This window comes from Dermochelys coriacea, chromosome 6, assembly GCF_009764565.3.
Source record: "Dermochelys coriacea isolate rDerCor1 chromosome 6, rDerCor1.pri.v4, whole genome shotgun sequence".
NCBI classification, from domain to species: Eukaryota; Metazoa; Chordata; order Testudines; family Dermochelyidae; genus Dermochelys; species Dermochelys coriacea.
Window position 1 is genome coordinate 18562437 of NC_050073.1, and position 13321 is coordinate 18575757.

General features: G+C 39.5%; 1 protein-coding gene across 9 annotated transcripts in view; it reads right to left on the minus strand.

Moving 5' to 3' along the window:
* Positions 1-13321, minus strand: part of CHID1 (chitinase domain containing 1) — a 353433-nt gene that overhangs the window by 233319 nt on the left and 106793 nt on the right. For all 9 annotated transcript variants that reach the window (XM_043517843.1, XM_043517842.1, XM_038407227.2 and 6 more), the window contains exon 9: positions 1325-1426. In XM_043517843.1, the coding sequence (XP_043373778.1) occupies positions 1325-1426 (102 nt within the window). The remainder of the gene's footprint in view (positions 1-1324; positions 1427-13321) is intronic.

Here is a 13321-nt window from a genome sequence, read left to right on the forward strand (position 1 = left end):
GCTACCATTATCCCCAAGATCCTCTTTAGCCTTATTAAAGACTGAGGCAAAGTATTTGTTTAGATATTGGGCCATGCCTAGATTATCTTTAACCTCCGCTCCATCCTCAGTGTTAAGCGGCCCCACTTCTTCCTTCTTAGTTTTCTTCTTATTTATATGGCTATAGAACCTTTTACTATTGGTTTTAATTCCCTTTGCAAGGTCCAACTCTACTCGACTTTTAGCCTCTCTGACTTTATCCCTACATCTTCTGACCTCAATTAGGTAGCTTTCCTTGCTGATCCCTCCCATCTTCCACTCCCTGTATGCTTTCTGCTTCTTCATAATCACCTCTCTAAGATGCTTGCTCATCCAGCTTGGTCTACAACTCCTTCCTATGAATTTTTTCCCCTTTCTTGGGGAAAAAAAGCCTTTATAGGGCTTTAGGAGTGGATTGTTGAGAATGAGTGGTAGAAACTGAGAAAGAGGAGTAGTAGAAGCAGGATGTGGGAAGTTTTGGGAGTGAGGGAATATATAAATGCTTTTCCAGAAATAAAGACAAGCTTCTTTTAAACATTTGGGTGGAAAAACAAGCACCAAACACAAACCTGCCTAGAGGTTATCAAAATGCTAAAGTACTAGATATGACAAAAGTCCCTTAGGAGTGCTGCAGATTAGTACAAGTGAATGGTATGATATTCCTAATGGCAGGGAGATTTTACTAATTCACCTCAATACTGACCTTGGGAAACCAAATTTCAGCTATGTACTGTTAATTTATCAGGAGCTTCAGAAGCTTATTTTTATCAGGAAGTTGAGTTTGAAGTCAACCATGGCCAGTGGGAATGAAAGTCTTTAGTATAACGTTTAAAAACAAATTTCCTAAATGCTAGAGTCTACTCTAAAACCAAATTAGGCAAGTACAAACATCAGTTGGGCACAGTACCATTTTTCCACAGAATGAAAGTACACTTGTACATTCATCCCATCATGGGTTTTGAAACTGCACCAACTAGGGTCTGAAAGCAAAGCAAAGATCATCTTACATAGAAGAAACTAATGTCCAATTACTAGCAAACAAACTCTTGAGCTGAGGTTCGAAACCCTTTAAGAGATCTGGACATCCAATTTCCATTAAAGTTAATGAGAATAAAGTATCCTAATCTTAGATATCTTTGAAAGTCTCAGCCTTCATCCATAATCCTAACTGCTAACCTAAAAGCCCTATCTGGTGTAGTTGAAACAAACTATCCACTCTTCCTGTGATCACCCAAGGCTGTAGTTTTCACAGCTACATAACTGACAATTAATTTCTGGTTATCTGTGCCCAGCAACGTATCCTTACCGCTGTGGTGTAGAATAGTCGTATGTCATGAGACTGAAGCTGTCCATTACTGGGGCCAATTGATCAAATTCTTTCTTTGTGAACATTCCCAGCTGGTTGGTCCTTTCAACAAACAAACAAAAAAGAAAGTATAACATACTTTGGGTCGCTTTCTCTCCTAGATTGGAAGAATTAAATTTAATTCACATTTATCACATAGCACAAAACTTTCATTTTGGGATTGCAGTAAGACACCTCGAGTCTTAAAATGAATCTTAAAGACAAGATATTGAGTACTACTGCACTGCCTATGGGAAAGTGTTAAAGAACTGAACATTCATAATATATTTTTAAAGACATTTGTAACATAAATATAATTAATATAAAAACTATGTTCTAATCAAATTTCTTCATGTAATATTGGACTGAACCAATACACTAATAGTCTTTGACAAGCCAAGCAATTAATTGTTTTTAAAGTTGCTTTTTTCATTTAAAATGCTAAGCTGTTTTGAAAAATAAAACAAACAGATTTATAAATAAATGAATTGAGCTGTTCCTACAAAAACATGAAAAGATAACTTCTTGAGAAAATGCCCTCCCCTCATATTCATATATAGGAAGGGGCAAAAGAAGTCTTCGCTGTGCTAAGGTAACTATTTTTTCAACATGGTAAGCCCATTTTGTTTCTTTTTAACCACTGCTAATAAAACCACAAAGTCCCAAATAATGGAATGACAATAACACGGGGTGCTTTCAGCAATAGATGGGGGTATGTACACTTGCTTTGAGGTTGGATATAAGTGCTGCACTAAAAGAAATAAGGATTACTTTAACTCTGAGAAGGTGTTGCAATTACTGAATTCTGAGATTTAATTTACCGAGGTCAAGCAGTTTGACATCATTTAGCAAGATGTATAGCTTAGAGATCCAAAAGACTGTTTTTCCTGTGAGATCTAGTATTTTTGTACAAGCCTATATAAGGGGATGAATGAATTCCCTTATTAAAATTTAGCCATTTTCCTCCAACAACTGACTTTAAGCAATGACCCATGATCCTATATGAAGGAGGATGGGAATCTAAAATCTGGAGAATGTGACAAAGGGAAAAAATGAACAGAGGAGAGATTTGTTTCCTGGAAGATTAGTGAAACCTGGAAGTCAGATTAAATTGAGTTGGTAGAGGGAAAAAAAATGGCACAATACTATTCTATAAATGCCTGCCTTGAATGTTCTTGACTTGAGCAGAGCAAGGACCAATGCATGAGTTTCTCTACTGCAGGCTTAAGTAAAGGGATGAATTTAACAAATTTCTCTTCCAAAAGCAACAAAAATCTCTCAGGGTTTTTTGTTATTTTTGGAATGACCCTTACTTGACAACCAAGTGTCAAGTCTCCAACTCAACTTCATGTATTTGGTTAGTTCTGGACATTTAGTAGCCCCTGAATTTCTTCTGTTTTCTTTTTAGCTAAATTGGGACATACTCACTAGGTACTCTTTGAAATTCCTTCAAAGAGCAATGGTCATAACATCAGGGCAAGTTAAAGCAGCATTATGCCTCTTCCTACCACTCTCCCCAGGAAATATAAGACAGCCTTGATAAAAACATACCCCAAAGAGGGGACAGGTACGGGAGAAGACATTGGAAGGAACACCTGTGTCTCCAGCCATAGAGATCTGGGAGAGATGGGGAAGAGAGAGAGAGGGAGAGAGAAAAGAAGAAACAGCTCACTCCCTCCTAAAGCAGAGCTAAACATGGAGGAATTCTACAAAGAACCATGTGCGTGGGTTGCTACAAATTCCATTTTACTTAACAGAAAAGAGCAAAGTTATGTACCTGCAAGTATGTGTACTGCTATTGTGTGTGTCACCCACGGACAAAATGTAGTGAACATAATTCCCATTAAAGGAATTAAAGGGAATATATTTCAGAGTTCACAATTTTTCCTGACCAATAGCTTTATAGGAACACACTTATTAGGGCTAAAAATGTTACTACTATCCTTTATCTAGAAATGCTGCAAATAAAACGAACTCCTTGCTCCATCACTCTGGGAAAAAGTTAATGAAGCAGAAATTAAGAAGTGGTGTGGAACAGTCATTTTCCATGTGTGCACGTTGACATATGTGGATTGAGTATGAATGATATTTGCAAGTCAGGTCACTTTTGATCTGACAAAGCACATATTAGAATCAGATTATTTACTTTCAGTATAGATAAATATGTTGGCAACTGTTGTGTTTTGATATATGCTATGGCAGCCTCGTGTTGCAAGAGCCAATAATTTAGTTGCCACATTAAGGAGTCCTTCTCTTCTTCTCCCCAAGGCAGCAAGCACAAATTAAAAACCTGATCTCCTCTTCTGGTACCCATGTGTGAGCCTCGGTTTTCTCAACCATGATCTGCCTGCCATTTTATTGCAAATTTAAATCACAAACTTTCTACAAGAATAAATCAAACAGAGTGTCTTTGTTACAATGTCATGGTAACCTGAATGCCTGTGGGCAAAACAATTTTCCTTCCTGAACCCCAGCAAAATGCATTTTCTGTAAATTGATTCTGATTATTTCTGGGGGAGAAGCATAAGGAGTAATTATAGGAAGCATTAGATTCTTATGGTATGTTGTATTGCTTGGTAGATTAAGCAGGGTAATACTTTAATGAAACTCAGTGATGCAACTTGCCCCACCCCCCTTTTCAAATGAACTGCCAAGGAATGGGGAAAAGGCATACAAAACATTGTCATCGTCTCACACACAGAGGCTTGTAACTGAACTGCTACAAATAAGTGTGACCCTCCACATGCTGGGAGTGGCGCTCTGTTCCCCTCTAGCGGTGGCTAGGCAGCTAAAAATTGATGAGCTTGTCTTTTAGCTCATGCAGTAGCAGCTCACGCATTTAGCTCCAGAGACCCCAGGTTCGATCCCCACTGCCAACACCCCTGTGTGAGGCGGCGTTACATAAGAAAGGACGATTGGCCAGGAACAAAGGCCTACAGAAACATGCTCCATCGACAGAGGGTGTAAACATCTATCACTTTCAATTCAACAGCAGTCAATCAATTCTGCACAAACAATTTGCGAAACCCCTCAGGCTGGGGGGTTGGGGGGAGTCATTTTGCCCAATGCAGGGCCTTTCAGAAATGTTCTCAGTAAAAGAACTGATACTTGAGGATAGAAACTCAGACTCTCAGACTTTAAGGCCAGAAGGGACCATTATGATCATCTAGTCTGACGACCTGCACATCACAGACTACAGAATTTCACCCATCCACTCCTGTAATAGACCCCTAACCTCTGGATGAGTTACTGAAGTCCTCAAATCATGATTTAAAGACTATAAGTTAAAGAGAATCCACCATTTAGACTAGTTTAAACCAGCAAGTGACCCATACCCTGTGCTGCAGAGGAAGGTGAAAAACTCCCAGGGTCTCTGCCAATGTGACCCAGGAGGAAATTCCTTCCCAACCCCAATATGACAGTTGGTTAGACCTGAGCATGTGGGCAAGACCCAACAGCCACACACCAGAAAAGAATTTTCTGTAGTAACTCAGAACCCTGCACATCTAGTGTCTCATCACCAGCCATTGGAGATATTTGCTGCTAGCAGTCGCAAATCAAGATTGCCTACAATGGCATGTAGCCATCATACCATCCTCTGCATAAACTTATCAAGCTCTGTCTTGAAGGCAGTTAGGTTTGTTGCCCCCACAGCTCCCCAGAGAAGGCTGTTCCAGAACTTCATTTGTCTGATGCTTAGAAACCTTTACCTAATTTGAAGGCTAAACTTGTTAATGGCCAGTTTATACCCATTTGTTCTTGTGTCCACATCGGCGCTTACCTTAAAAAACTCCTCTCCTTCCCTGGTATTTATCCCTCTAATGATTTATAGAGAGCAATCATCTCTCCCCTCAGCCTTCTGGTTAGGCTACACAAGCTCTGTGCTGCTAACATGCCTTTCAGCTTAGGATCTCAAATCACTTCAAAGTTTAAGTTAATCCTAAATTCCACTCCAAGGCAGAAATTTCCCCTAGTACACAGCTGAGGAAATTGATATACAGAGGGCCAAGAGACTTGCCTGATTATACATAGCAAGGCCATGAGAATCAAGGGACTTGCAATCCTGTGTTTTAGCCAAAAGCCTGTCTTTCATCTAGGCTTTGAATATTAAGCATGTATTAGAGTCAATGCAGTTGCAGTGACCCCCATCACCTTTTATCAGAAATATGTAATGCGCATACTGGAGGCAGCTCGTCATTAAATTTTCAGTTGACTGAAGGTGATTTGATCTGTTCACAGAAGTGCAACTATTAAGGAGGAGAAGCCAGCTGTGCAAGCACACATTAGGAAAAATCAGAATATTTAACAGAACAATATCTCAAGAAGTTCTTTGTGTGGAATTAACTTTGCCCTCTGTGCTTACCTCAACACAGTTAAAAAGGTGACTGTGCAACTTGGGGCCTAAACAAATATGCTTTCTTTTTTAAAAAAAGTGTGAAATGAAGCACTGAATGTGAGAGAAATGTGATCTTCCATAAGGAAGATAAAAACAGAAATCAGTTCTTCACGTGTGCAAACATATGGTAATTATGCAATATCCTCTATAAATGACATAATTCAGTATCAAGAGAAAGTATCTACAAAAGAGGAGGGGGAAGTGTTCCTTTTACATGTCAGGCCATGTCAAATCCTTTCACTCCATTCTAAAAAGCAGGCATGACATACATTTGCATCTGGTTTCAGAGTAGCAGCCGTGTTAGTCTGTATTCGCAAAAAGAAAAGGAGCACTTGTGGCTCCTTAGAGACTAACAAATTTATTTGAGCATAAGCTTTCGTGAGCTACAGCTCAGTGAGCTGTAGCTCACGAAAGCTTATGCTCAAATAAATTTGTTAGTCTCTAAGGTGCCACAAGTACTCCTTTTCTTTTTGCATCTGGGTTTTTCTCCCCTCTCCCACAAACAAATGAGGCTCAGTTTCCTTAATATTCTACTCAGACACATTCAGGCAGTCCCCCTTGATTCTTTAAGTAATCAACTGTTCAATGCAATTATCTCTAAAACCCTATTCAACACCAAAAAATTCCAGGCATCCAGTTTTGGAAACAGCCATCCTATCTAGATTTAATTTGAATGCACACACCGTGTCAAAGGCATTGGCTGACTGGAAGTTCATTGCAGAAAATTTTCCTTTGATATTTAGCCTACCTTTATTTGCTTATTCATTACATCCCACTCCTAACTATATCACTTTTTATTAGGCTAAGTAGTTCCTTTAACTTGCTATGGTTCACACATTTAAATATATAGGTTTACATCCCCACTTGGTCATTGCTCAGACAAGCTATAGATTCAGGTTATAGTTATTTCCCTTCAATCCCCCAGGCCACACTACCTGTTTCTAGAAACTCCCTCAAATTTGTCAGTATTTTTCTGATGAATCCAGAACTAAGCATAGCATTCCATGGGTGATCATATCACAACCCTACAGAAAGAAATCACCTATTTCTTATAATTTCAGGAATTATTTCAGCTCAGCACCAATGTGGACACAAGAACAAATGGGTATAAACTGGCCACCAGGAAGTTTAGACTTGAAATTAGACGAAGGTTTCTAATCATCAGAGGAGTGAAGTTTTGGAATAGCCTTCCAAGGGAAGCAGTGGGGGCAAAAGATCTATCTGGCTTTAAGATTCTACTCGATAAGTTTATGGAGGAGATGGTATGATGGGATAATGGGATTTTGGTAAGTAATTGATCTTTAAATATGCAGGGTAAATAGGACTAATCCCCTGAGATGGGATATTAGATGGATGGGATCTGAGTTACCCAAGGAAGAATTTTCTGTAGTATCTGGCTGGTGAATCTTGCCCATATGCTCAGGGTTTAGCTGATTGCCATATTTGGCATCAGGAAGGAATTTTCCTCCAGGGCAGATTGGAGAGGCCCTGGAGGTTTTTCGCCTTCCTTTGTAGCATGGGGCACGGGTCACTTGAGGGAGGCTTCTCTGCTCCTTGAAGTCTTTAAACCATGATTTAAGGACTTCAATAGCTCAGACATAGGTGAGGTTTTTTGTAGGAGTGGGTGGGTGATATTCTGTGGCCTGCGCTGTGCAGGAGGTCGGACTAGATGATCAGAATGGTCCCTTCTGACCTTAGTATCTATGAATCTATAATATATCTGCATATGCAGTCCAAAACTGCATGGCCCATTTTTGCTATTCTGCTGTCCATGTTGCTTCTAAAGCTAAATATGATTCTGAAATTCAGTAAAGTCTTTAGCATTACTGATTTCCATGTTTCTCTTTCCCATTAATAGCTTATTTTCAGCCCTCAGTGGTGTTATCAAATACTCTTCATTTACTGTCAACTTCAAATTAACATGTTCTACTGAAGACATATCTGATGTTTAACAGCTGTCTTCAACATCTCTTGCATTACTCCAATTCCTACTTCTACCAACTTGTTATTCTGCCATTTATCATAACTTTGTTTATGGCACTTTTTTATTCACAGGTCAGCATTTATATCAAAACCTGTATGAACTGAATACCAAGTTTTGAGGTTCTGTCAATAGTTCTTTTAAAATCATATTACAACGCATCTACCACTCACCACTTTTTAAATTTCTATCACAATCAAGTTTGTTTAGAGTTATTCTTTAATCTCATGATGCTTCTTGCTCATGGTTCTATCATCCTCCGCAAAATTTGGAATTTGTTCCTTTACTAGGAAAAGGAGGCTAGACTTACGAAATGGCTATTGCCAGGATTACTTGTTCCAAGTTCCCCTTTATATTTGTTTTTCTCCCATCTTGTGGTCCTTCTCCTGTTTTTTGTGTCACTACAGAAGTAATTGACAGTGATACAGTACATTTGCTACAGCAATTTCTTCAGTATCCTAGGATGCATATCATCTGGACTTTTAAAATAGTTTATGTTCAGATATTCCAAAAAACCGCATCTGGGCTTTATTGCTAAGTATTTTTTACAAGGTTCTCACTTCTTGACCACTGATAACATATTTCTTGTTGACAAATAGTAAAAAATATTTGAGCATATCAGCCATTCAATCCACTTTTATTTACTTTTAAATGGACCTACTTTCTCTGCCATTTATTGTCTCATTATACTTACTCCGCAAATGAGGCAAGGTAAATACAAAGCTTCCTATAACTCATTCGGCTTTTCTCTCCAAGTTTAAACTATGTTCTTGTTTGGCTATCTCATCTCTTTTCCATTTACAGTACAGGGCTTTTTCTCTATCCTCTGCTCTTTGAACACTCCTTCATGAAGGAGATTGTTGGCTCCTTATTCACTATGCTTCTATTTCAGAAGTAATCTACTCAGTAATGGCTTAATTGTCATATCTTGTATAACTCCCCAATTTCTCCCCACAGCAGTAATTTGCAAAGCTTCTCCCCACATCAGATCTTCCTTACTGGATTTCATATTTCCTCAAAATTAGATTCCCTGAAATTTAACACCATTGTACTATTGAATTTTGTGATCTCAATGCACAGAATTCAATTTGCTCATGGTCAGTGGTTTCAAGATTATATATATTATATATATTCTTATATTCTTACTTTCAGTCTGTTCTCCTTTATTGTTAAGAAGTAGAGACTGGCTTCTTTCATTGGAATTTCTACCTTTTGGATCACATGAATGCAGACATGGCTAATGCTAGCCAAATACACAAATAAGATATACCGTGGCTCAGATATTTTATTTCCTAGAAAGAATCCTGGTGGCAGCAGTCATTGGGTAAATGTAGCTGCAACAATAAGCAGAAGTGTCAAATTCTGGCTCACCAAGTCAAGGGCAGGGATAACAGCTCCCTGAAGCACTTGTCGCCTAGTAAAGCAACATTTTGAAATATAAGTAATCTGTGCTTGTGATAGCATTGGATGTAGCAGCCAGGTCAATGCCATGGCCTTGATAGGACACTGCAGTAAAGAACCATGAATGATAATTACTGACATAGTTCTTGCTGTCAGGAAAGCATATAGACATGCTGAGTCAGGGTGCATAAAGGGAAGACTTCCAGAGAGATAAAAGCAAACAATACATAGCGAGTTCTGAATTATATGTAGGTTGATGGGGACTTTAAAGAAGCGCAGCAGCATCTCCTGCTCTCCTTGCCAGTGCTAAGGGGTGCAAGGCCAAGGCTACAGGCACCCTCCCTTTTGGGCCATGCAGTTTTTGGACTCAGATGGGCACAAGAACTGAGACTGTTGTTCATTCCTACACGTGAGGGTGGAAGGGGAAATGCTTGTGCTATACCTTCCTGCATACATGTGCACAGGCCAGATGAAGTCTCTCCCTCAGCATGCACGTAACATGTCAAGGCTCCAATAGAGCCCTGCCTCAGAAAATATGCATGCTTAATATTCAAATAAGTTGTCGTGCATTTTGTGATCCACAGCCTCCCTTTGCTCATATCTTTGGTAAGTGCTGAAAGCCATACAAGAATTCAGAGATTGATTCTGGAGTTGGAAATCTCACTGCATACAAGTCAAAGCTACATTTTCACTGGAATACTCAAAAGGTTTCAGTGAGGACTATTTTGCCATGCCATATTAAAACTGCCTACCTCCAGCCATTACAGCTCTACAGGCACTGAGCATTGCAAAAAGCAAATTGTTGCTCTTTTGAGAAGTTGTTTTGGAGATTTGCAGCAAGTCATTTTGTTGCTGGAGAAATCAGTGATTCTGAGTCTAGAGTAGTGTATATTACTTACACTTATTTACACCTCTGCATACACAAGTACTGCTCATCTTAAACAGCAGTAAGCCAATTTGCACACAGAGACAATTCCTGAAGGCCAGCTCAGTCACCACAGCTCAGCTATAGCTCCCTCTATTGCAGTCCCCTCCAGCTCTCTAACCACCCCAGAACACTCTCCTCACTATTACACTAGCAATTCTGGAACACTGTTGTCCTCCCTTTCCCAAGCCCCTGGGTTTGATACCTGCAAGACCTCTTCCTAAGCTTCTGTCACGACCCCACTTCTGCTAGTGCCATTTTTATTTTTTTACACACATGTGAACATGCATGAATTCCCCCCACCCACAAATACAAAACCTTGTTTTTGTCAAATTGCCTGATTGCCAAGCCATTTAACTAAAGGGCTACCCATTGCTGGACTGTTTATATACCCTGAAAGGGATAGACATCAATGCGTGACCTGGCCAGATGGCGGAGCCAGAGAAGGGGAAGACCACTGCAGAACCGGATTAGCTGTCAACAGGGGTTGCCAGCAAGGAAAAGAACCTGCCACATCATTGTGATAACTGGGACTACAAATTTACCCTAAGAGTGGGCTCAATGGTTAAAAAAAAAAAAAAAAAAGTACTTGAACAAATTATAACGTCATAAGACATCACATAATTTATAATAAATGTTGAAGAAAAGGTATGAAAGAGATGAAAAGACTGAATGAGTCCAAACAAAAAGGCCTACTGATATAACTCAAGAACTATGTTAAGTTCATGCCAGGTAAATAAGAAAAGTGTGAAACTAGAAATCAGTGAACCGGAATTGGTGAGTCAGAAAAAAGGCCTAATTGGTGGACAAAATAATGAGGAGATGGACTATTCCATTTCCTTTATGGGTCCTTAAAAAGAGTTTGGGGAGAAAAATTGACTATTGGAGCAAGCTTCACCATCATACCTGCCAACCCCCACTATCTTCTGGGACCCTGGGTCTTCATCATCTTGATCCTGAGAGACGTCCAGACCAGACCAGGCCAGATCAAATAGAGGTCCCAGATGACTTCGCCATCCCTACCGGCTACAGCTGACTCCCAACCACCACCTGGGATTAAATGGACTTTAACAACAACTGCTCCAGCCCATCCCAACTCATTTCTTCTCTTTTCCTCTTCTGCCATCCAAGAGGTGATCACACAAGGGGTTTTTCCCTTATAAAACTCTCTCCATCTAATGGGGAAAGGGAATAAGGGATGTAGTTAAAATGAAAGCCCTAGACTTTACATTTCAAATGATTGAACTGTCTTTTCTTCTTTTCTTTATCTTCAATAAAAGGTTAAAAGGATTTTTAATGGTGTCTTTGCCATGATACTAAGCAGACTGAGCTCTTGGTATACCAAATCCCAAGCCTTCTTTAACACTGTTTAATGTTGGACAAACATTACGGGGTTACATTAACACCTTTGGCCCATCTATTCCATCTAAATTAATACAGCCCCTCCCCCTCCTTGGGCAGCACCTGCAGTGAAAGATCTTCACAGAATTGCTTGAAAAACCCATGGCAATTATTCGGTTGGATAGTATAGCTCAATATATCATCTCACTAACTGGGTAGTTTGCACAAGCTGACAGTATTAACTGAAGATTGAGTCAGACCCAGGGCCACAGGAGAATATGTACAAGTAAGTCACAAAAGTGCCTAAAGGAGGGAAAGATCCATGATATCAGGAAATTGATATCTGAAAACATAAAGGCAAAACTGATATAGTTTCAGAGCAAATTGCCAATAAATAAAAGAAACAAGTGCTAAACTGTCTGGGTCTAGGAACACGCACGTCCCCCCCTTTTTTTTCCTCTTTCTTTCTTATTATTCTTGAGGAAATTCCCATAATATGGAAAAAAGATTTTGACATGCATATATAAATACCTGAAATGTTAATTTAGCAATTTACTCAACGATAAAAACCCGCACTGCAACTAACCATGTATATTAAAACAGTAATACCAAAAATAAGGAATGTTTAAATCTTGCACTGAGATAGATATCTATACCAAGCACCCTTTGTATTATAAACTCTTCCTTTTCTCTAAAACAGTTTAAAATGCAAAACAGTCACTACCTGAAAACTGAGCTTTGCACAGTCTGCAGCATGGGTGTAAACTAGTTATTTATACTGAGATGCTTTTAATGTTTCACATATCTATCACTGGGGCCATCTTTTTGTTCTGTGTTTATACAGCACCTAGCACAATGGGGTCCTGGTCCATGGTTAAGGCTTCTATGCAATATAATAATACAAATAACTAAATCTCTCTGTATAAATTAGGAATTTACTGTTTGCATAGTGTGCGTAACCAACTGACTTAGGCTGGTGTCAGGTCTGTAGTAATATTTACATTAACTGTATTTCCAACCCCAAGCTTCCAAAAATCAGGATCAAAATGGGCAAAAGAGGGAATTACTTACCACACACAACTGTTTTGGACTATTGTCTCCAGAGAATCATTCAGTAGGCATTGTGTGTCCAAGCACACAGTTACAGAACCTAACATTTTCAGAAAGGCTTTGTTCTTTCTAAATAGTAGCCAACAGCTCCTATATTTGTATACATAGCATGACCTCCCCAAGATAGTTATGGGATTTGATAAGAAAACAGGCCGAGAAATTGACTTCAGATGATAGTCAGAAGTTTTGAATGAAGTGCAAAAAAGCCTTGTTTTTCTGATAGAGTATAAGGTGGACTAGCTGTCAGAGCCTTTACATCTAAGGCCCTGCTGGACAAGATGATTGCTACCATGAAAGAGAACAGCAAAAGGTGGAACAGAGCAAAATTCCAGGGGCACTTTTCATAAGTTTGGCAAGCGTCAAATGCTTTTCCCTGTCCATCACCGTCTTCCTCAGGTAAATCTTCAACCAGTCATTCCTTATCCATGAGCTGATCTCATCCAAGCACTGAAATATCTTGATAAATATGTGGTAAGTAGAGCTGTGTCATCTATTTATTGCTGGCACTTCAGTCCATGTTGTCTTACAATTTCACCCAGTGGTTACATGTAGATGCTGAATAAGACAGAAGAGAGAACTGATCCTTGTGGTACTCCACAAGGGTCTAGCTGTGGACGTGTATCTTCCCGATCATCAGTACTCTTAGAGCGCATCCCCTCCAGGAAGAAGTCATACTATTTTAGCATATTACCCAGGACCTCAACACCTCTCTCAGGTGAGAGAGCAGTATCTCATGGTCAATGATGTTGAATGCCTCTAGTTCCAGGAGGATGAAAATGGAGGTCTGCCCTCTACCCATCAACA